Source organism: Coenobita brevimanus, chromosome 95 (genome assembly GCF_032717465.1).
Source record: "Coenobita brevimanus isolate Jiangsu-jjx chromosome 95, ASM3271746v2, whole genome shotgun sequence".
Lineage (NCBI taxonomy): Eukaryota > Metazoa > Arthropoda > Malacostraca > Decapoda > Coenobitidae > Coenobita > Coenobita brevimanus.
Window position 1 is genome coordinate 28,279,851 of NC_137048.1, and position 22,178 is coordinate 28,302,028.

Genomic DNA, 22,178 nt, shown 5'->3' on the forward strand with positions numbered 1-22,178 from the left:
ATCATTCCCTATGTAGCATGAATCCTTGGTTATGTATTTTGTATCCCTTATTATGCATCATTCCCTATGTACCACGTATGTTTGGTTATGTATTAGGTATCCTTTATTATGCATCGTTCCCTATGTACCATGTATGTTTGGTTATGTATTATGTATCCTTGGTAATTATGTACCATTCTCTATCCATCCTGTACCCCTGCGTATGTATTATGTACCATGGGCTACATATTCTCAAGTATAAATGCACCAAATAATGTGTGCCAGGCAGACCTCTAAACAACACATACAGACAGACCAACCTTACCTATTTATCAACACAACTATTTCCCGATACAAAAATATAAGCTGATTATGATGATATACTCCTTTCACCTTAACCTGGCCCAGATTTTCGTCCTTCTGCTGCTTGTTTCACGTAGCTGAGTGGTAGAAAAGACAATGCTATGCCTCTATATCCTTTCCAAAGCACTCAGTTGTTGAAAAGACAATGTTATGGCTCTATATTCTTTCCACAGCACTCACTAGCACGAAGAGACAATCCTATGGCTCTATATCCCTTCCATACCACTTTCTCATGACTGGCATCATATTCCATCGTTAATCTACTGATACAACTCAGCATTCAAGATGGAGAGACGGCAAGTTAGGCCAAGATGGCGTAAAAGAGTATAACAGACAAATGGAGCACGTCACGAGAAATCATTATCATTACTAACTTGTCGTAAAAGAATCACACTCTTAATCACACCACAAAGAATACCTGGCATGTCTCGCGAAATGTAATTATTAAACAACTTATTGCACTAGTATGGCAGATTACATTTTCCAACATATAGCTCGTAAATGCATAGCCACAGAAAAGGACCCATTACCCATTCTCTGTTACATTACCCATTCTCTATTACATTTCTATTAAAGGGGAGAACTACAAAATTTATCCTGTTATGAGGGTAAACTTGAGCTGTGATATTTGGCTTACATAACAATTGCATTACTATAAAAATACAGTTACATTCCAGTGCACTTATTGGTACCTTCCACTTTGTACATAAAAATCTATAACAATGATAACCAAAGCCTGTGTATTATTTCGTCCTTATCATCTCTTTTAGTTTGTGAATTCTTAGTGGCCTAGAAACTTAACATCCTCAGCCCAAATACGTGTTTTTTACATTTTAACCTTGCTACCTCCACACGATTTTATTCAGATCAGGAAAGACATTGAAGAGAGAGAGAGGTTAGATATGGCTTCCCTTCACTACAGAATATGACCTCATGATATTGTAAAAGTATATAAGTAAACGGATAAATAAATAAATAAAATCGTCAGGAGATACCTAGACTAAAAAAAAAAAAAAAACACGTCATCCGGCTGAAAGGGCTAATTAACACCTATACACTTATATCTTGTACATTTGTATTTTTTTCACATGATCAACACTGAATTGCGTCATTATCCAAAAATAGAAATTACATCCACAACACGTTAACCACAAAAACATGCAAATGCACCTTTTTTAAAAATTGAAATCTAGTAACCTGTTCTTAGACAACTACTATACTCCTTTTACTCTAACTTGGCCAAGAGTTTCGTCCTTATGTTACTTTTATTTATTTATAATTTTTTCTTTCACGTAGCTCAGTGGCAGAAAAAGATAATACTTTGGCTCTACATTTTTTCCATAGCACTTCTTCCTGACCAGCGTCGTACTCTAGAGTTAATCTGTTGTAATAACTCAGCCATTAAGGTTGAGAGATGGAAAATTTAGGCCAAGTTACAGTAAAACGAGTATAGTAAACCGTCAAACATTTATCAACAAGAACTTTAACATCCCTGGAGTCCTTAGTCACAACCACACCTTGCTTAAATCTGAATAATAATAATAATAATAATAATAATAATAATGTTCCTACATCTTTTGCCAGCCGCAGGGTGAAAACAATTACATTTTTCCTGCAACCTGAGCTTCATTAACAATTTCATCAATAAATATTCTTTCAAACAATCCAGCAATCTGACATCTTCACATAAATAAACGCCCCTTCTTAATCCTTTCACCCCAATGTCACAATACTTAGTTTATTTTTTTATTTAACCCTTTCCCTTTGATGACACTCTTCTTTTGCTCTTATTATGTCCAGATGATTTCACTCACTTTCAGACAGGCTCATCGATATAAAGGAATCTGGTAGACTTTCAGGCCTTCAATACAGAGGTTCCTTACTAAGTTAAATATCGTCTGAAATCAGTAAAAATAAGTGGAAAAATACGTCATCGAACTGAAGGGGTGAAGAGAAACTGACACACACACACACACACACACACACACACACACACACACACACACACACTTCAACTAAACCTTTGAAAATTAAGGAGTGTTTCAAGACTCTTAATGTCGCCCCCACAGTGACTTCTAAACCTGACCCGAGATTTTCATTTACATATTTATAAATCAAGACTTCTACGGAACTGAAAGAAGCTATTCCCTCCCTGGAACTTTTCATACATTTAAAATAAAAGAAGAGAGAGAGAGAGAGAGAGAGAGAGAGAGAGAGAGAGAGAGAGAGAGAGAGAGAGAGAGAGAACAATCCATTAAAGTCATTCTTATTACTTCGGGGTTGAGTATATTCTATTTACAATCTTTATTTTGTGACTAGAAACTTATCTATATTAAAACATTCACCATCTAAATTATACATAGACAAACCATCATTCTTTTAAGACAATCATCACAACAGCATAAGTCTCTGACCTATCTTCGTGAGCTTATCAAGGGCCATCTTTGTGTGTAAAAATAACATCACTTATCCCTGGACATTTATATCTTTGGAAAATCGAACTCTGATTAAAAAAAAAAAAAAAAAAAAAAAAAAAAAACATATACACTCTCTCACCTTCAGCACCATGACGGCTACAGAGTGTGAGTTACTCTGTTTAAATTTTCAGACTTAGACTCTTTTTTCATATAAGAGTACCATTACAATCCCCTCAATTTCAATACAAATAATCAAGTCACTTAACCATCGTGTACCGGGAAACAGAATTCCTAACCTTATATTAACATCGACATCAGGTGTAAGTGTATTTATATAAGTGTTACTGAAGAAAACTTAACATCCTATTTATGTAAAAAATATGTAAAAAATAATAATATGTTCCCTAAGACTTTATTACGTTCTTTAATTCTGCCTCTTTCAAAATCGTATTCTTCTTAACCACGCCTTAAGGTCTACATTAGGTAACAAGGAGTCCAAAGTTGTACCAAAATAACAAGGTAAGTAAAATCAACATCACGTTTCCTTAGAATTTCAACTGGGAATTTAATAAAGAATCTCATTATCCTTTAATATGCTCAGAAACTCCGACCCTTGGCCATCACAGGATAAAAGCTCTCAATCACCATCGTTAGGAATTTATACTTTCACCATCGCAGGTTTAGAATATTCACACCAGCATCATCATCGTCTGCAATATTTACTTTCACCATCGCAGGTTTAAATATTCATACTATCATCATCACCATCATCTTCACCATCATCATCATCATCATCATCAGGAATTTATACTTTCACCGTCGCAGGCTAAAAATGCTAACACCAGTATCATCATCATCATCGCATCGCTAACTCTTATTTCACCTCAACCTGAACTCCACCTCAGAACCTCTGTATGATACAACAAAAACTAATCTTGCAACAAAAACAATCTCAGTCTTACAACAAAAACAGTCTTGCTTTTCCTTTCGTACGGCCGGCACGTTGGCAGGAGGGAGGGAGGGAAGGGGAGAGGGACGAAGCTCATATATTTTTCAGCGTTCCCGTGGGTGATCAAGGGGGCCGGTGGTGTATTCGTTAAGGCAACTGCTCGCTGATATGGCTTTAAGATATCAAGGGGTTGAGAGGCTCGCGGCTAAAGTGAATGGATCGAGAGGATGGGTCGTCGACATCATGGCCCAGGGAGTGGATGCTTTACGAAATGCACAAAGAACTGAATGAGAATGGGTGGAAAATGAGTCAGTGGTCGAAGAGGTGAATTAAAGGAATGTAAGAAGTATATCTAGGGCTGTGCAAGACTGTGGGGGCCCCAGAGAGTGGATGCGTCAAGACATGCATAAGAAACTGTGCGAGAAGGAGAGGGAAATGAGTTAGAGGTTTGCGGGGTGCACAAAGATAATGAGAGAAGTATACAGTATCTAGGGCTGTGCAAGAATGTAAAAGATAATCAGTTACAGGCTTCTGATGATACGTAGAAAAATGCAGGAAAATGGCAGTTAAAATGAGCCTGTGTCCTTATAAGATAAAAATCATCAATACCCTGTTATATATATGAGAGAAACGGAGCTACGGATCTCAAAGAAAAAAAAAGTTCATCTCGAGCTTTCAGAAATGTGTGGGGGAAATGAGCTTCGAGGTGTCTGTTAGAGATAAAGCTTAGGGCGAACGTGAGGGGAAAAGGACTACAGGTATTTAAGATATGCATTAAAAAGCTCTATGAGAAATATGACAGTAATAGTAACTCTGAGGGGGAGATTAAAAAAAAACACACACACACCGGGGGAAAATTCATCATAGGGCTACGGTTAGTGAATCACACCCAGCTAAAAAATGGAAAAAGAAAAAAATCCAGCTTCGTCAGATGCACACACACAATCCGGCTTCGTCAGTAAAAAAGAGAGAAAAAAAGTCCGGCTTCGCCAATTAAAATAATCATCAATATCGTTTTCTTAAGCAGTAGACACCACATTTATTAATTATACATGCAAGGAGTAAAAAAAAAAAAAAAAACACTCGGCTTCGTCAGTTACGTCACAAGAGAAAAAATATATCGATACTTTTTTTTTCTTAACCAACAGACGCCATATCAGTTACACAAGCGATCCTTCTCGATACAAGAAACAGTTCAGGTACAAAAGAAAAAAAAAGGGGGGGGAAAACTCCCAAACCCATTGCAACTCTACCGGTTTAGGCCCTTTACTCCGATGACGTAAGTATTTATGTTATTCTTATTAGCTCCAGAAGCTTTCATTTACTTAAGGAAAAAAGACCTTGTACTGAAGGAGCTACTGAAGGATATATTTAACTCCTACTACGCGAAAAGTCTCTCCTGCTCTAAATAAAATCATCTAAAGGCAGCAAGAACATAGAAGGAGGTAAGTTATCGTTGTGAAATGGTTAAGACATTTACTGGACACGTCTTATATTTTATTTTCATCGCCACAAGATTTTATTACGATCTGTGGAAACCTCCCGAAATAGCCATTATCCTCTGAAACCTATGACGTATTTTTCAGCTTATTCTTGCTACCTTCAGACGATTTACTGTGGCTTAGGAGAGGCATTTAGCACTGGGGGATTCTAGTAATATCCTTCACGACTTGGCTGGTGTCCTAAGCTAATTAAATCGCACGGCAGCTGTAAGAATAAAAACAAATACGTCATCAGATTAGAGGGGTTTATTTTTTCACCAACCTGTCTCCTCTACGTTGGGTAGAAAGAAAAAGAAAATACATATATAAAACGTCAATGTACTTTTTGGATTAAGCCCATCACTGCGAGGATGAGTTATTTCAATCTCGCTATGTCTAGATTATATTCCTTATTACTGATGGCCTCATGAGCTGAAGGATTTGGAAATAACCACCCTCACCTCCTTCACTACCTGAGATTTTCCTTTAGGTGAATAAAATCGTCCAGAGGTAGAAAGAATTAAGCAAAAAGTAATTGCAGTGAAGTGTTTTATCCTTCCAGTGGCCTACATCTTTTTATAATTCAATCTTCTAACCATCAGACAAGTTTAATTAGCTTAATTTGAACATGCAGTGCCCTAAAATTTATAGGTCCAAAAATTTACAGTTCCAAAAAAATACACATCCTAAAATTTACAGCTCCAAAAATTTAGTTCCAAAAATTTACAGTTCCAAAACTTTACAGCTCCCTCCTAACTGGAACAAAACCGCCTATTAGCCAGAATTAAAAGAAAAAAGCACGTCCTCGGTCTCAAGAGGTTAATGAAAAAGGGATCGTACTGAAGAGGCTAACGAAAAAGGGCATCGTACTGAAGAGACTAACGAAAAAGGGCATCGTACTGAAGAAGCTAACGAAAAAGAGCATCGTACCGAAAAGGCTAACGAAAAAGGGCATCGTACTGAGAAAGCTAACGAAAAAGGGCATCGTACTGAAGAGGCTATCACACCCCCAGCCAGTTATGAGGCGATATACGGTAATTCTGGAGTGGCAATGGGAAAACTAGGGGGTATCGGATAGCGGGGTGGATTGGGGTCGGGATATATAAAGGAATCCAATAGGGGTAGAGTTATGCAAGGCCTCTGAACGCATCCCTGGACTGGCGTGTAGAGATAACAGGGAAACAGAGAAGAAAGGGAGGAAGGGATGGATGGATCAATGGATGAATGGAATGAAGAAAGGAAGGAATGAAGAATGAAAGAAAGAAAAAGAAAGAAAACAAAGAGAAAGAAACAAAGAATGAAAGCAAGAATGAAAGAGAGATGGGGAGAAAGAAAGAAAAAAAGAAAATTGAAAGACATCAGCGAAAGACTAAAAACTTAAATCCAAAAAACAGAAACTCGAGTCAAAAAAAAAAATATCATTCCAGAAAGAGAAAGAAAAAATGAAGAGGATGTTGCAGTGAGAAAATGGAGCACAGTGTTGCAATGGCCCGAACAGAAAACTTTGACGGTGAGGAAGAAAGGATGGAGAGAAAAAAGGGGGGGAGGAAAGGGGGAGGGAATGTTTTAGAAATGTGTGTGTGTGTGTGTGTGTGTGTGTGAGAGAGAGAGAGAGAGAGAGAGAGAGAGAGAGAGAGAGAGAGAGAGAGAGAGAGAGAGAGAGAGAGAGAGAGAGAGAGAGAGAGATTAGAGATACATCTAACAGACTGGAGAAAGAGGAGGAGAAAAAAGAAGAGGAAGAAAAGGGAAAAATGAAATAAAAAACAGATAGAAGAATGGAATAAGGTTACACTCTTGGGAAGGACCCTGGAGATGTACAGGGAATATAAGACTGACTGACTCCCACTCTTTCTTCCTTCTTCACTCACTCTTACAGGAATCTTACTTTCTCCTTGACCACTACTTTGTCGAGGACCGTAGTGCACAAAGACTCTTATTTTAGGTGGTACTGGAGTCTTTACTGTCCCTCTTGACTGACTGACTGACTGGCTGACTGACTGGTTGATTATTACTATTATTATTATTATTATTATTATTATTATTATTATTATTATTATCATTATTTGCGTTTTACGTCTTGGAAATTCTCCCGTATGTTAATTAATTTTATACTCAATATCGACATTAATTACAGGAATATTAACATGCACCTCAAAATTCTCTTTTATCTTATTATATACCATTTTAAAATCAATATACTTTGTCTAAACACACCGAGAAGGGAATGCTAACAAGCACCATAATATTCACATCACTGTTATTCCATGCCTTCTGAACACCGAATTAGGGTTTTCCTCAATAAACACACTACAGAATACCGACGTGCCAGATGGAGATATAGAGAAGGAAGAAAGAGGGAAGAAAAATGGAAGAAAGGGGGAAGAAAAGGGGAAGAATGAGGGAAGAAAAGGAGAAGAATGAGGGAAGAAAAGGAGAAGAATGAGGGGGAGAAAAGAGGAAGAATGAGAGATGAAAAGGGGAAGAATGAGGGAAGGAAAGGGGAAGAATGGGGAAGAAAAGGGGAAAAAGGGGGAAGAATGATGGAAGAAGGGGAATAAAAGGGGAAGAATGAGGGAAGAAAAGGGAAAAAAAGAGAAGAATGAGGGAAGAAGGGGAAGAAAAGGGGGAAGAATGAGGGAAGAAGGGGAAGAAAAGGGGGATGAATGAGGAAAGAAAGGGAAGAAAAGGGAGAAGAATGAGGGAGGAAAAGGGGAAGGATGAGGCAAGAATGAGGAGTTACAGAGCCTCGCAAGTCTACAGGAACACAGTGCTCCGGGATGCTACAAAATTACGACCATTTAATTACTGGTACAGGATAACCCCTTCAGTACGAGGACCTGTAGCTTTATTCATGCTACCACCAGACGATTTTATTTCCTTACTTATTTATTAAGGTATTTATGAATAGCCTCCACTAAAATGTCTGCTTCAACTCCATCTCAGTAAAATGACGGCCAACTATTCTCATCTTAATCTATTACTGACAGACGATTTTATTCATCTTACCTCTCGTAGTGAAGGACTTAAAACTGCCTCCTCAATTCAACAGAAAAACAGAGGATTTTTTTTCTCATTATATATTTCATTTCATTTAGCTTCTTTTCTTTCTCATTTTACACCTCATTTCCCTTTACGTCCTTCTGATTATATTTCTTCTTCCACATCCCTTCTGTCTATCATTTATCTATCATACATTAAATCCTGACTAGCAACAGACGAACATACTATTTCACCCATCTTCCCTCTCGTAGTAAAGGGGTTTGGGGAGGAGCGGGGCGGGGGGTCACTACGTACTAACTATCACAATATGGGGTTGAGCTCGAGCCCTCTGCTATCACCGTCCTTTATTATTATCATTATTACTAGTATGGTTAGTTCATTACTATATACTTCAGGGGGTGTCGACGCTCTCTACTCTATATGGATAACAACCACTAAACTAAACGAGAAGCCGATCGGATCCGTACACCCGATGGTAGGAGGGATTCCGTGGCACCTCTCCCTTGGCGACTTATTCTGTATGAAAACACCTTAACTCTCATACGATCAGGACCACTCACGTAATCTATTCCATCTACCGAAAGCGATTCTACTTGAAATTGTTAATGTTGTCAATATTAATTCTATCATAATCAGGACAACTGTAGTATTCTCTTCAGCTAACGTTGGACGATTATATTATGCTCAGAGCGAGTCACAAGAGCCTGATAGTGTTCATATTCTCTTAGTACGTTACACTGTTTATTAGTATCAACAAAAACTGCATGGATAACGTAAAAGAGGACGTCATTTTTACAATATTCTTTTTGCTCTCCTTACGCTGTTATTCTGCCCTGGACAGATTTTTCAACTTGGATGGGTTAGACACAAACTTCCATGATAAGGTGAAAGGGGTTACTAGGGATGGCAAAAATAACCTAATACCTAATACATTTGTCACCAGATACATGTTCAGGTGAAATAAATCGCCAAGACAGAGGTGTTATGAAATCCCTTAAGCCAACAAGGATACGGCACTTTCTTATCGAGTGACTTACCGGGCAGACGTCCCACGAAAAGCCACATTCACATAATTCCAAAGGGAAGGGGAAGGAAGGTAGGGAGAGGGGGAAGAGGAGTGGGGTGGGGGTGAAGGTAGATGACACATGAGGTGGAGGTGGGGGGAACAAAATGGCAAAGGTAGGGTATAAAATGACACACGGTTTTATGGGCGAGAGGAAAGAGGGGTGGGATGTGGGGAGGGGAGAACAGAATTACATAGGGTGGGGAAGGGTGGGGGGTGGGGGGATAGAATGACACATAAGGTGGGGGATGGGCGGGGGATGGGTGGTGGGTGGGGGATAGAATAACACACTATTTTATACTAATGCACCTTTCCCAAGTAGCTGCATGACCAACAACAACATCATTTTTATTTAGTTTACGACGAAGACAGACAACCCTGCATGCTCTAACCTACGACCCTAACTACCGCCACGTTTTATTTATTCCTGGCTACACGTACGAAGCAGGCACCATCTACGGTACTGTTTATGGTATTTATTTTTTATTTAAAGACTCCTATGGCTTCTAGTGACTAATAGAGATGAAGCGTATAGGGAGAAGCTTTGCCAAGATCCCTTCTGAAATGATGACGTTCTTTGATTATCTTATTCTTTGTTACCGTCAGACGATTTTATTCAGCTTAGCAGGAATTTTTCGAACAGGAGGGGTTTGATATAGCCTTTACCAACCCATTACGTCCTCGATAACTCTCTTTTAGATAAGTAAAATAGTCTGGCAGAGCAAAAACAAAATACCAAAGGCATCATCGCAGTAAAGGAGTTTAATCCTCTGAATCCGATGACATCTTTATTTTAGCTTATTCTTGCTACTTCCAGACGTTTTTATTTAGCTCAGTAAAGTCCTCTTGTACTGGGGGGGGGGGAGGGATTAAGGAAAGCTATATCCAACCACCTAGTTCGAAAAAAAGACTCCCCTAAACTGAATAGAATCGCCCGGAGGTAACAACGAGGAAACAAAGGATACGTCATCAGAGCGAAGAGTTTCAGATCCACCGTGTGTAGGAGCTCCCCTCCTGTTTATCGAGCCCCTTTACTGCCCATCTCGCTCGGCTGACGGCATGCCAATTCAGTCCTGCCCCACCTTCCTACAACCATCTTCCTTTTCCTCCTTCATCCATATTTTCTAAAGCCCTCTCCATCTGTTCACTGTCAGTGCTAGTTTCTTCTCCTCTTAGTCATATTCCTTTCTCTTATTCGCCTTTCCTACAGACCTCTCCCTCCATTCACACTCTTTTTGCTTGTTCCTTCATCCTTCCTAGACTTACCATCCTCCACTCACTCTCAATGCTAGTTTTCTTTCTTCTTTTTTCTGTTTCTTCATTCCTCGACCTCTTTCTCCCTCCGATCCATTCCTCTCACTGCTATGCTCTCGTTCCCTTTTCTCCCTAGAACCAAATTCATTCATTCTGGCTGTTAGTCTCTCCTTTCATCTTCCTATACCAAATTTCATCCACTGTCACAGCCAATACCTCTTTACCTTGAACCAACTCACGCCATTCACACTCTCTCTCTCTCTCTCTCTCTCTCTCTCTCTCTCTATCATCTTCCTAGAATCACCTCTACTCACTCTTACTGTTACTATTCTCTCGTTCCCTATTCTCTCATCATTCTAAAAAGAACCCCACTCATTCTCGCGGCTACTCTTTACATCCCCCACTTTCGTGGAACCATTTCACTCACTCTCGCAGCTGGTCTCGCCTTGCCTCCACCTTCCAAGAACCATCTTCTTTAACCAGTTCCCGATACACTGTCCTCCTCCCCCTTTATAAATATCCTCTCTGTGTTCGCCACCTTCCATCCTCCTCCTCCTCCTAATTCCTTTCCCCTTGTCTTCCTTCTTACGTCCGTTTCTGCTTTTATTTAGTAGTTATTTTTCCCTGTTTTCTATCTTACAGACCTTTATAGTTATTTCACTTACCTATAATTTATCCACTTTTAATTTGGTAATGGACTTTTGCAGCTTATTTCAACAAGTCAACTGAAAAAAACATGACAAAGACAGACCTCCAAAAATCTTCCACAACACTTCTTCGTGACTAGCATCATATTCTAGTTTTAACCTAATGTGGTAGTTCTGCATTCAAGATGAGAGACTGAAATTTTAGATCATGTTAAACTGAACGGAGTATAGTTAAAAAAGCAAACGGTGATGATGAGATGAAAAAGCTGCATCAGTTATATTGGCATTCGCGTCATTACTGGTGATTACTGCATGTTTAAGAGGATTAATTTAATGTTGATTGCTGCAATTTTAAGGAGAAATTATACCAGCAAATCACTAATGAACAAATTTTTCATCATCAGTAGGCAGATTATTGGACTCGGCTATTTTTAACCCCCTCAGTGCGTTTTTTTTTTTTTTTTTTTATACTTTACTCCTGAAACCACATGACGATATTTTATTTAAGTTTGGGAGAGACTTTTCGAGATGGAAGGGGTCTGATGTACAATTATTTAAACCCTTCACTACCCTAAAATCTCCTTGAAGTGAAAAAAAACAGAAATCTATAATTATGTATCGAACACATAAAAACGACGTCCAGAGGGGGTTAAAATATATGAAAGACATCGAAAAGGGGGAAGACGAAAAAGAGGAGGAGGAAGCGACTGACATGGCGACTCGAAATCCCAGGCAAAAGACCAATGCACAGTTGCGGACACAAATACTGATCCATCCCCTAACGATAATAATAAGTGAGCAATTAATTCTGAAACAGTGAACTGATCGAAGGTGCCCGCCAATCTTCCCAGAATATTACGTACCAGTGTCTTAATTCTTGGACTATACTGAATATTGTCCCATTAAACTTTCAAAATTTTATGTAAGCTCTTCATTATTGGTCCATTATAGAGTCGATCGAAAATATTACCCGCAGCTGCAATATATTTCTCTCTCTCTCTCTCTCTCTCTCTCTCTCTCTCTGGTGTTTGAAGGTAAAATTTCGCTGTATACCCACCGTCAACACATCCATCCAGAAACTCAGCAACAAGAACAACAACAACTGCGACTTGCCAAACAACTCTGATCAGGGCAAAAGTTTTCCTCCGTTTCTGAGATGACCAGCCGAGCGAGGTAGCGGGGGAGGGAGAGGGAGGGAAGGAAGAATGGAATGAGAGAAGGAGAGGGAGGTAGCGAGGGAGAGAAGGCCGTTGGTAGGGAGGGAAGTAGGGAGGAACGTGGGCGGACATGGGGGAAGCAGGGAGAGACGACCAGCCGAGCGAGGTGACGCGAGTGGGAGAGCGAGGGTGAACGAGAGGGAAAGAGGAAGATGTAGCAAAGGAGGAAGGGAGGTAGGTAGGTAGGTAGGTAGGTAGGTAGGTACGGAGGCATGGAGGGATATAGAGGCAGGAAGAGATGGCTAGCCAATCGAGGTAACGTCGGTGGAAGAGTGGTTGGTAAGGAGGGATGTAGGAAGGGAAGTGGGAAGTAGGAGGATGTAGCGAAGGTAGGGAGGTGGACAGGAAAGAAAGGAGAGGGAGAAGGGGGGAGGGAACGAGGGAGGAAAGACGAATTGAACACAGGAGAAGGAAGGACAGAACTAAAAAAGGGGAGGGATGCTGCGAGGGAGGAAGATAAGGAGAGGGAGAGGAAGAGAGAAGTGATGGGAGGGAGGGATATCGGGAAGGATGGAGAGCACGGGAGGGAGGGAGGGGCAGATGGAAGACAGGAGAGAAGGGGAGAGAGGAGGTAAGGGGGAATGGAGGGAGGGAAGGAAGGAGAGAGTCCGGTTGGAAAAATTCTTAAATCTCCGCTGCCCGAAGCAGAGAAGGAACGAGGCAAGGAAAGACTGGTGCGGAGGAGTTGCAGAGAGTTGCATCGACAGAAACTCCCAAGCAATTGTTGACCCCCACTTCAGAGTCAATGCTGATGGCCCCGAGGTGGTTTATACAGCTTGCTGGTACCGCTGTCTCGCTGGCAAAGTTTATACATCTGGATTCAAGATTTAGCGTTTAACTTTACTCATGGCCACAGACTATTTTAACTGGATTGAGGATTTATATGTAACGCAGACTAATTTCTCGTATATCTGGACTGAGGATTTATGTGTAATTTTACTCGTGATCAAAGAGTATTTATATCTAGACTGAAGATTTATTCGTAATTTTACTCATGACCACAGAAACTTTATATGTAACACCGCCCATAATCATACAAGAATTAAATAAAACTTACTCATGATCACTGTTTATATAAGGATACATTATCTATACCAAGTAAGTTTCTTCGTGACCAGCTAATTTATACCTGAATTTAAGATTTATAAGCAACTTTGCTCACAGCCAAAGATAGCAACTTTGCTCACAGCCAAAGACTGTTTACTTCTTGATACAAGATGTGTTTAACTTTACTTATGACGAAACAACTTATAGCCGGATACACAATTTAAATGCAGTTTTACTTGAGATTACCGGCGGTAATAATATCAACAACTTCACTAAAATTTGGTGATTACAGCATTGACATACCACATTATACTGAAAAACATGGTATATGCATTGCAAACTTTTCGCAAACTTGCCTGTGGAAAAATTACAAGAATTTTTCAACTTCTGCTCTTGAAACACCGAAATACCAATATTGTTAAAAATATATGAATAAAAAATTTGTCGCAAGATTGCCTCTGGAATGTGACACGGATTAAAAAAAAATAAAAAACTGGGTGAAAAAGTTGGGTTGTTATTATTCATGTTGTTGACCGGGATGAGCTGAAACCAGTGTGAGGAACAGCCCGGCAACTCTCCACATGACAGACCCCGAGGCAGTAATGAAGAAAGTTGGCCGAATAAAAAGCGAGCTGAGGAGGAGACGGCAGGGGGGTTAGGGGAGGTCAAGACTGTGAAGTGAAGGAATCGGAAGGGTAAGGCGAGGGGGAAAGGGGGAGACGGGTATAGGAAAAGAGGGAAAGGGACAGGAAGGGAAGGCAAGGGAAGAGAAAGGAAGGGAAAGGAAAGGAAAGGAAAGGAAAGGAAAGAAAAGAAAAGAAAAGAAATGGAAAGGAAAGGAAAGGAAAGGAAGGGAGGGGAAGGGGAGGGAAGGAAAGGGATCGGAAGCGCACAACAGGGCAAGGACGAAAGAGGACGCGAAAAGATGCATGACAAGAAAGGACAGGACACAGACAAGAGGGAACGGGAACAGAAGCGGACAAAGCAAGCAAGATAAGGGACTAGAAAGGAAAGGAAGGGACAGGCAAGGAAGAAAGGATGAGGACTAGATGGGAATGGAAATGGAGGGGAACAGGACAGGGAACGGAAGGGCATGGAAAAGCAGGACAGAGAAGGGAAGAGAACGGAATGGTAAGGCATGGGAGAGCAGTAGAGAGAAGGGCAGGGCAGGGCAGGGCAGGGCAGGGCAGGGCAGGGCAGAGCAGGACAGGGGGCCGATAAACACTACACAGAAACTAATACACGGAGTCTCAGACAGGACAGCAGCGCAGGACTTATGGAAGGAGGTTACACTGGAAGGACACCGCCACCAATACACACTTTCAGTGGAAAAATATAAGTCAAGAACGATGATAAATATAGTTTGTTACTTGGTAATTAAGATAATGGCACTGATAGATATAAGTAGTTATAAGTACAAAAAATAGTTATAACACAGGACCCTGATAGTTGTAAGTACAGTACAAACTACATATACATTGGAGTAAACACTACCAATACACACATTCTTGGTGAAAATATAATAAGTTAGTAGTAATGTTAAACTTAATATGAAAGTCTGACACTAGATATAATGGCACTGGCACGATAAAATCTAGACGAAAATACATACTGGAAGGACAGCGCTAGCAATACACTCTCATTAGTAAAATATAATAAGTTACAGTAATGATAAAATTAAGAGTATTCTTATATATAAAAATTAAGAGTATTCTTAATTATAAACAGTGACTATGATAGTTACAGACTTAATAAAAACTAGATCTAATGTACACTGAAAAGGATACCGTCAGCAATACACAGTGAGAATATAAACGTAAAGTAAGAAGTAATGGTAATAAGTACAAGACTGACAAAGATTAAAAATGATAACCTATAAATATAATAAAAACTTGCTATAACAAAGCTAAATACAATGATAGCTTTGACAGAATGCAGCCTAGTCATAAACAGAATAACAACAATAATAGTTATGAGGGCAATAATATGAACTCTTCACTACGATGACGTTTTTTTTAATTCTTCCTACCTCCAGACGGTTTTACTCAACTTTAGGGAACCCTTTCGAAGTGGAGGCTTTGGTAACAATCTCCATTAACTCCCTCCATTAAAAAAGGTCACCTAAAGTTACATAAATCGTCTGTAGGTAACAAAATAAACTAAAAAATAATGAGTCATTGCAATGAAATGGTTAAATATTCAATACTGGCATTAAGTGAGTACAATCATAATGTCAGAGGCACGTTATCGCAAGAACTGAACGTCAAAATAATTGCTGACACAAATTTTTGTTCCAGGAGTGCTGCCAAAACAAGCTTCAGCTGACAGCCTGATTACATGCTTTTTACTATATTGTGCTGCATTAACCATGCCATCTAAATGACCTACATTTGACTAGAATCCATTACACTGCGTATTTCACCAATGTCGGCCATACTTTACCCGGGGAGCCTACCTGCTGTGTGTTTACTAGATGAAGAAATTAAGATCGGGCAATGCTGGTAAATATCTCTTGAGGGCAGTCTTGGTTAATCCTGAATATCGTCTTGAGTTTCAATGCTCACGATATTCAAGATTATTGTTATAATCAGTAAAGACATTGAGATTTTTTCTCGCGATAACGCACCTCAGTTATAACAGGTACTGGTAATAAAAAATATCTAACTCTGGCATAAAAAAATCATTACACCCATTATAAATACCAAGTACATTCACTATACATGTGTAAATGCATTTAAAAACAATGCCACTAGGGTTGTTTTCATCTTCATCCGATGATGTGTTTTCCATTTTATTATTGCAACCTCCAGACGATTTTATTAAACCTGGGGAAAGATCTCTCGTACAGGAGGGGATTAATATAGGCTGTATTTAAACCCTCCTGATTTAGTCTCTCCAAAACTAAAACTATCTGTAGGTAGCATGAATATAATGAACAATACATCATGAGACTGAAGGCTTGTTAGGAGAGGCAGGCAGGAGGGCGGTGGGCGGGTAGGAGAGAGCGGCCTGGAGACTACAGTACAGTACAAGAGTGTTGGCACTGGACGACAAGATACATGGAGGCCAGAGTAGAACAGGTGGCCTGGCAGCACGAAGCAGTCGCGGCACTCGGCCAAGAAAGGGAAAAAATTGGCACCATACTACTATCTCTGGTCCACATTGCAACCATGACTAGGTATTGCTCTCGCAGGTCCTTTGGTATCCTCGTGTTTGCCTTAATATTACCCTTTGAACATTCTCAACAGTCATGACCTTAACCCTTTAGCTGCGATTCACCTTTGCATTATATTCTGAGTAATGTCAGATGATTCTACTATCCTCAAGAAAATCATGGGCACCAAAAATGTTCAGTAATACCACGATAAATGTTCTGCCCGAGAACAAAGCTTTGTATTTTAACGTTCTGGCCGAGAATAAAACTACTTCATATTTTATTCCAGCTTACATACATGTATTTCATTTAGTTCATGGAAACTCTACGCAGCCAAAGGGTTAATAACAGTACCACGATAATGATATCAAACAGTGTCAACAAAACAGTCCTCCTGTGCACTGGTGAGGTCAGTGGTGCGTTTGGAGCGCGGCCGCCACGAGCAATATCGCAGCGGCTGCTCGTACGGCTACATGTGCAGCTCCACGTGTGCCACACCACCGTTACGTGGCCGAGGGGATCCGCTCACCCCCACACAGGAGCGGGGACTGACATTACAGGAGGGGTTGTGTGGCTCTTGGTATGGCCCCTCCTCACGCTCCCCATCATCACTATCAACACTGGCTGGCATGACAGTTTGCAATGTCCTCCCATAACCAGCCTCGCCTGCTGTGCCATTCACTTTCACTCTACTAACCACACTGTGACCATTGGCACGCCGGGTCACATCAGCATCGCCCGCCAGCGGACTAACCCTAGTGGGCGTGTGGGGGCCACGAGCGGGGCTGGTGCGGGGGCTACGGGCAGGGCTGACAGCTGGACTGGGAGAGCTGCTGCCCCGCCCCCTAGCTGCCCGTACTGTGGGCGGACTGGGAGCTATTTGGTCACACTCCTTGATGGGTGACAGATGAGGTGCGATGCTGGAGCGCAGCCTGCGTCGGGAGGGGCGCGGTCGTGGCACCGACACCACCCGCACTTCCACCTCCTCCTTAGCTGAGAACTCACTAACCGCTGTGGAAACGGTACGGCTCAGTGACCGGACCTGTGACCCCCGTGCTCTCCCGAGCTGGATCTGCGGCAACTGCGGAACGGAGGAAGAACGGGTGGGAGGCGTCCTTGGGGCAGTGCTGGTGGGGGAGGCTGAGGCCGTACCCCGCCCACTCTGCTGGTTGGGGCGACCAGAATGGTTGTTTCTGCCCACATGTGGAGAGCGGGAATCTTCGCCAGGGGTGGAGGGGGAAATGCCAGGAGTTGAAGAATTGGAAGACCGCGGGGAGCGCACAGCCGTGGTGGTGGTGTTGAGAGAGTCCGCGGACACTGTGGAGAGAAGGGCAGTGTCCGTGGTGGAGGAGGGTGTGATCTGGTTGCTGGGTGGTCGTCGTGTCACTGTCCATCCACACACTGCACCCTCTCGCTCCGTCCCGCCATCACGTCCATACGTGCTGAAGGAATGAGCGGAGGCAGAGCCACGGAGATGGTGGCCACGGATGTACTCGTACGTGGTGAGGCCGAGAAAAATGATGTAGGCGTGGAAGGCAGCGAGGTGAACCAGCAGCACCTCTGCCACCAGCGCCACTGAGAACAGTGTGGATAACAGCCCGATAAAGGCGCCATCATACACGAGAGCACCAAAGATAAAGAAGTGGCAGTAGGGCGCCCCTTCAGAGCAGGTGAGAGAGGTGTCGTCCTTTGCCTCTTGTTGCCGGCGGGGTGTGTGCTGTATCCGTGGATCTTCCCAGGGAGCCAGGTACTCTTTCTTGAAGTAATAGAGCACAATCTCAGCCAGGCAGGTGCCCATAACTAGAAGGCAGGCAAGGATGGCAGTGGCAACGCAGGCAAGGAACACTCGATAGTTGCGACGTCCCACGCAATGGTTCAGCCACTTGCAATGGTGGTCGAAAACATCCACACACTTATTGCATGCACTGCAGTGCTTTGTGCGGCTCGATGTGATGGTGATGTTGCACAAGTGGCACCGACCGTTCTCAATGACGTGGCTGTGTAGATTACGGTCAAACTCTGGCACCTGTTGGCGGTCCTTGCGGGCACGCAGCTGCGGGTCGGCAGGGTCCAGGGCCAGTGCAATAGCATGTGTGGCCACGTGGGCAGCAAAAAGAAGACCGGTAAGGAGGGCGAGGGGCGGGTGGAGGCGAGAGTGGAGGGCGGGGAGGACGGCGCCGTACATGAGGCAGGTGAAGGCTATCATCACCAACCAGGCCAGCACCTGCTGGGGGTGCAGAGGCAGCTGGAGGCCGTGCACGCGGCGCACACGGCGCGGGCCCGACCACCACGGCCGCCCGTCACCCATCGCACACCAACATCATCACCGCCCCCGCCCCTCCCCTCCGCCCACTGCTGCCCTCCGCACACCTGTCGGGACCCTGCAGCCAGCTCTGTCAGTAGCTGTGGCTGCGGCCTCCCACACACTGTCAGTCGTTACACACTATCACTGTTGGTCACGCTGCCTCCACTCCTGCAATCCAGGGTGGAGTGAGGGCAGCCTTTTGACTCATTCTGGGCGGGGAGGGGCGCCACACTACCTCATTCAGGCTCCACACTTCACCTGTAACCTCACACACCTGCAAGGGCTCACCTCCATCATTTTAGGACGTGGAGGGCTTAACCCTGGCTGAAGGAGGTGGTTCAGGTCGAGGCACCTCACGCACTAGCTCAGACCGCCAGCCATGACTCAAGCCTAACATCCCGTTGCACTCACCCCACCTGCACCATCGCTACTCCACCACGACAGGCACATTGATCCTTCTGACGCTGATGAATACCCACTGCTTTAACCTCCGTGTAATCACCTAAATCGCGTTCCCTTCAGGTAATACCACCGTAAATGCAAATAACGTTTCCTTCACTTAATATCACTGCAAATACATAACATATTGCCGTCATAAAATACCACCACAAATGCAAATCACGTTTCCTTCTACTAAATACCACTGCAAAGACGAATACACTTACTATGCGTCACCCCTCATCGCGAGTCATGTTATTCACCTCTGACTACATACACTCAATCAATCATCGTCCGTTTAAGTCTCGAAGTTTATACAGCCTACACACTCATCTCCTCCTCCCCTCCCCTCTGCACAATGCAACTCCAGCCCTCCGCCTCATTACTTCCTCTACGATGGAAACTAGCGATATATCACAATGCACACACACACACACACACACACACACACACACACACACACACACACACACACACACACACACACACACACACACACACACGATGAGGAATACACACCGATAATCAATGGGGGATAATGAAAGGGGCGGGAGAGTTTTGCTTTCTGTGGCGTTCCTAATATCTGGCCAATTTCAGTTCCCCCCTTGCATTTACTGTTCAATTCCCTCCGATAATTTTCTGTTCATTTTCCTTCATTTATATTTAGTTCATTTCCCTCCACTCATTTTTAAATCAGTTCTCTTTTCCTCTCTCACTTCCTGTTTTCATTTCCAGTTCATTTCCTTAATTTCGATTCGTCGCTTTTGACTTCAATTCCCCACTGCCATTTCCATATTAAATTCACGTCCACTTAACATATTCAGTTTAAAATGAAGGGTGCAATTTTTACGGCAAATGCACACAGAGTAATTTTTCCATCTCTTTCATTTCAGCGAGATGGAAAGAGATAATATTGTAACTAAAGACAAGTAAATACAAATAATGGAGAGGTTAATTTTGTCCTCAAGTTCCAAACATCAGTCCATCTCATATCCCTTCCTTCATTTTCTGTTCATTTCCCTCTTTCATTTCCAGTTCAATACAGAGAGTCCAATTTTTACGGTAGACTAAACTCAATTACACTATTTTCGAACTCACGTGGAGAAAAGGAAGATAAATGTGGATCAAGATAGGATAAATTGGATCCACAGCTTCGATAATACAGTCACTTCCTCTCCCTGATTCATTTTTAGTTCAGCACGAAGGGTTTAGTTTTTACGAGGGACTAAAGTGCATTACGTGTTATTTTTGCACTCTCATATTTTCGTGCAAAGAAAATGGAGGTAATATGATACGGGTGGTTACGTTCTCTCTTTTCTTGGCTCTTTTCGCACGCTTTTCCTAGTCTTTTTCTTTTTCACTCTCTTCTTCTTTGTCTTAGTAAAGTTTTTATGTACAACGCAACTCATGTTTTCTCATGTAAGGGAGAAGGTATGTTCTAGGAATCAGATAGTTTTCACACACACACACACACACACCTTCTCTCTCTCTCTCTCTCTCTCTCTCTCTCTTTCAGACAGATAATTACAACCGCAACTAAGCTATAGGTCCAATAAATTAAACACATTACTCTCTCTCTCTCTCTCTCTCTCTCGGCAACCACAAGGGACCCAATAATTTAAGCCCTATTATAACCAGCGTAAGACCGAAGACATTTATTGCTCTTACGCAAAACACTTCCCTGATTCACAACCTACATATACGTAGCTATAATAGGGTAATCTCTCTTTGGTGTGTGTGTGTGTGTGTGTGTGTGTGTGTGTGTGTGTGTGTGTGTGTGTGTGTGTGTGTGTGTGTGACAGAGAGAGAGAGAGAGAGAGAGAGAGTCAGCACTCCACTAAAACTCTACCACAACCTAGCCCCCCCTCCGCCCACTCTCTCATATCACCTCATCATCTCATCTCCCATGCACCCACACACAGCACATCAATCCCGGCCAACCCATCAGAGCCATCCAACCATCCAGGCCCCTCAAACGCTTCCATTATACACCCCCCGCTGTCAGGAACACAAGGGGGCTGCGTCTGCTTGGTTGGGGAGGGTGCGTGTTGCCTCATCTTAAAACTGGGCGACATGGCACAGGCTATTATCGTCAAGGGCCTGAGGTTGTTACACTCATGGGGTGGGTAGGTGCTGGGATGGGGGGGGTATAGGAGGGAGAATGGGGGAGGAGGAGACAATAGGAAGGGTGGAAAGGGGACAGGTTGAGGGGAAAGGTGATACGCTGGGGAAAGGTGATACGCTGAGGAGAAAGGAGATAGGCTGAGGGGAAAGGGGATAGGTTGAAGGAAAAGGAGATTGGCTGAGGGGAAAGGCGATAAGCTGAGGGGAAAGGGGATTGGCTGAGGGGAATGGCGATACGCTGGGGGGAAAGGTGATAGGCTGAGGGGAAAGAAAATAGGCTGAGGGAAAAGAGGACAGACTGAGAGGAATGGGGGTAGGCCAATCGGAAAGGAAGAAAAGGTTGAAAGAGGGGATGAGGATGACGTAAACTAGAGGAAAGGGGAAAGAGTGATGGGGAGAGGGGAGAAAATAGTGAGCGGAGGGGGACTTCCTGAGAAAGAAGAGGGAGGGGTGAAGTAGAGGGCATATAGGACTGATAAAACTAGGAGGAAAAAGAAATGACAAAGAAAAGAGGGGAAAAAAGAGGGCAGACGAATGAGTGAGGGTACACCAAAGGGGAGAGAGTAGAAGAGTAAATGGCTGTGTGCGAGAGGGGAAACAGAGAGGCCTGTGTGTGAGGGGAGAAAGGTTTGGGGCACTGATTCTCTTTCTCCTTCAATGCATTCTTCCACACGGGGACAGAGAGAGAGAGAGAGAGAGAGAGAGAGAGAGAGAGAGAGAGAAAATAAACGAGAAAAACA

The 22,178-nt window shown here is 42.7% G+C and overlaps 2 protein-coding genes across 2 annotated transcripts in view; both read right to left on the minus strand.

Annotated features, from left to right (window-relative positions):
* Dus1 (Dihydrouridine synthase 1) overlaps positions 1–22,178 on the minus strand; it is a 194,322-nt gene that overhangs the window by 50,399 nt on the left and 121,745 nt on the right. The window lies entirely within an intron of this gene.
* Positions 17,041–18,879, minus strand: LOC145413196 (uncharacterized). The gene has a single exon (XM_080282921.1). The coding sequence runs from the start codon at positions 18,877–18,879 to the stop codon at positions 17,041–17,043; it is 1,839 nt and encodes a 612-aa protein (XP_080139047.1).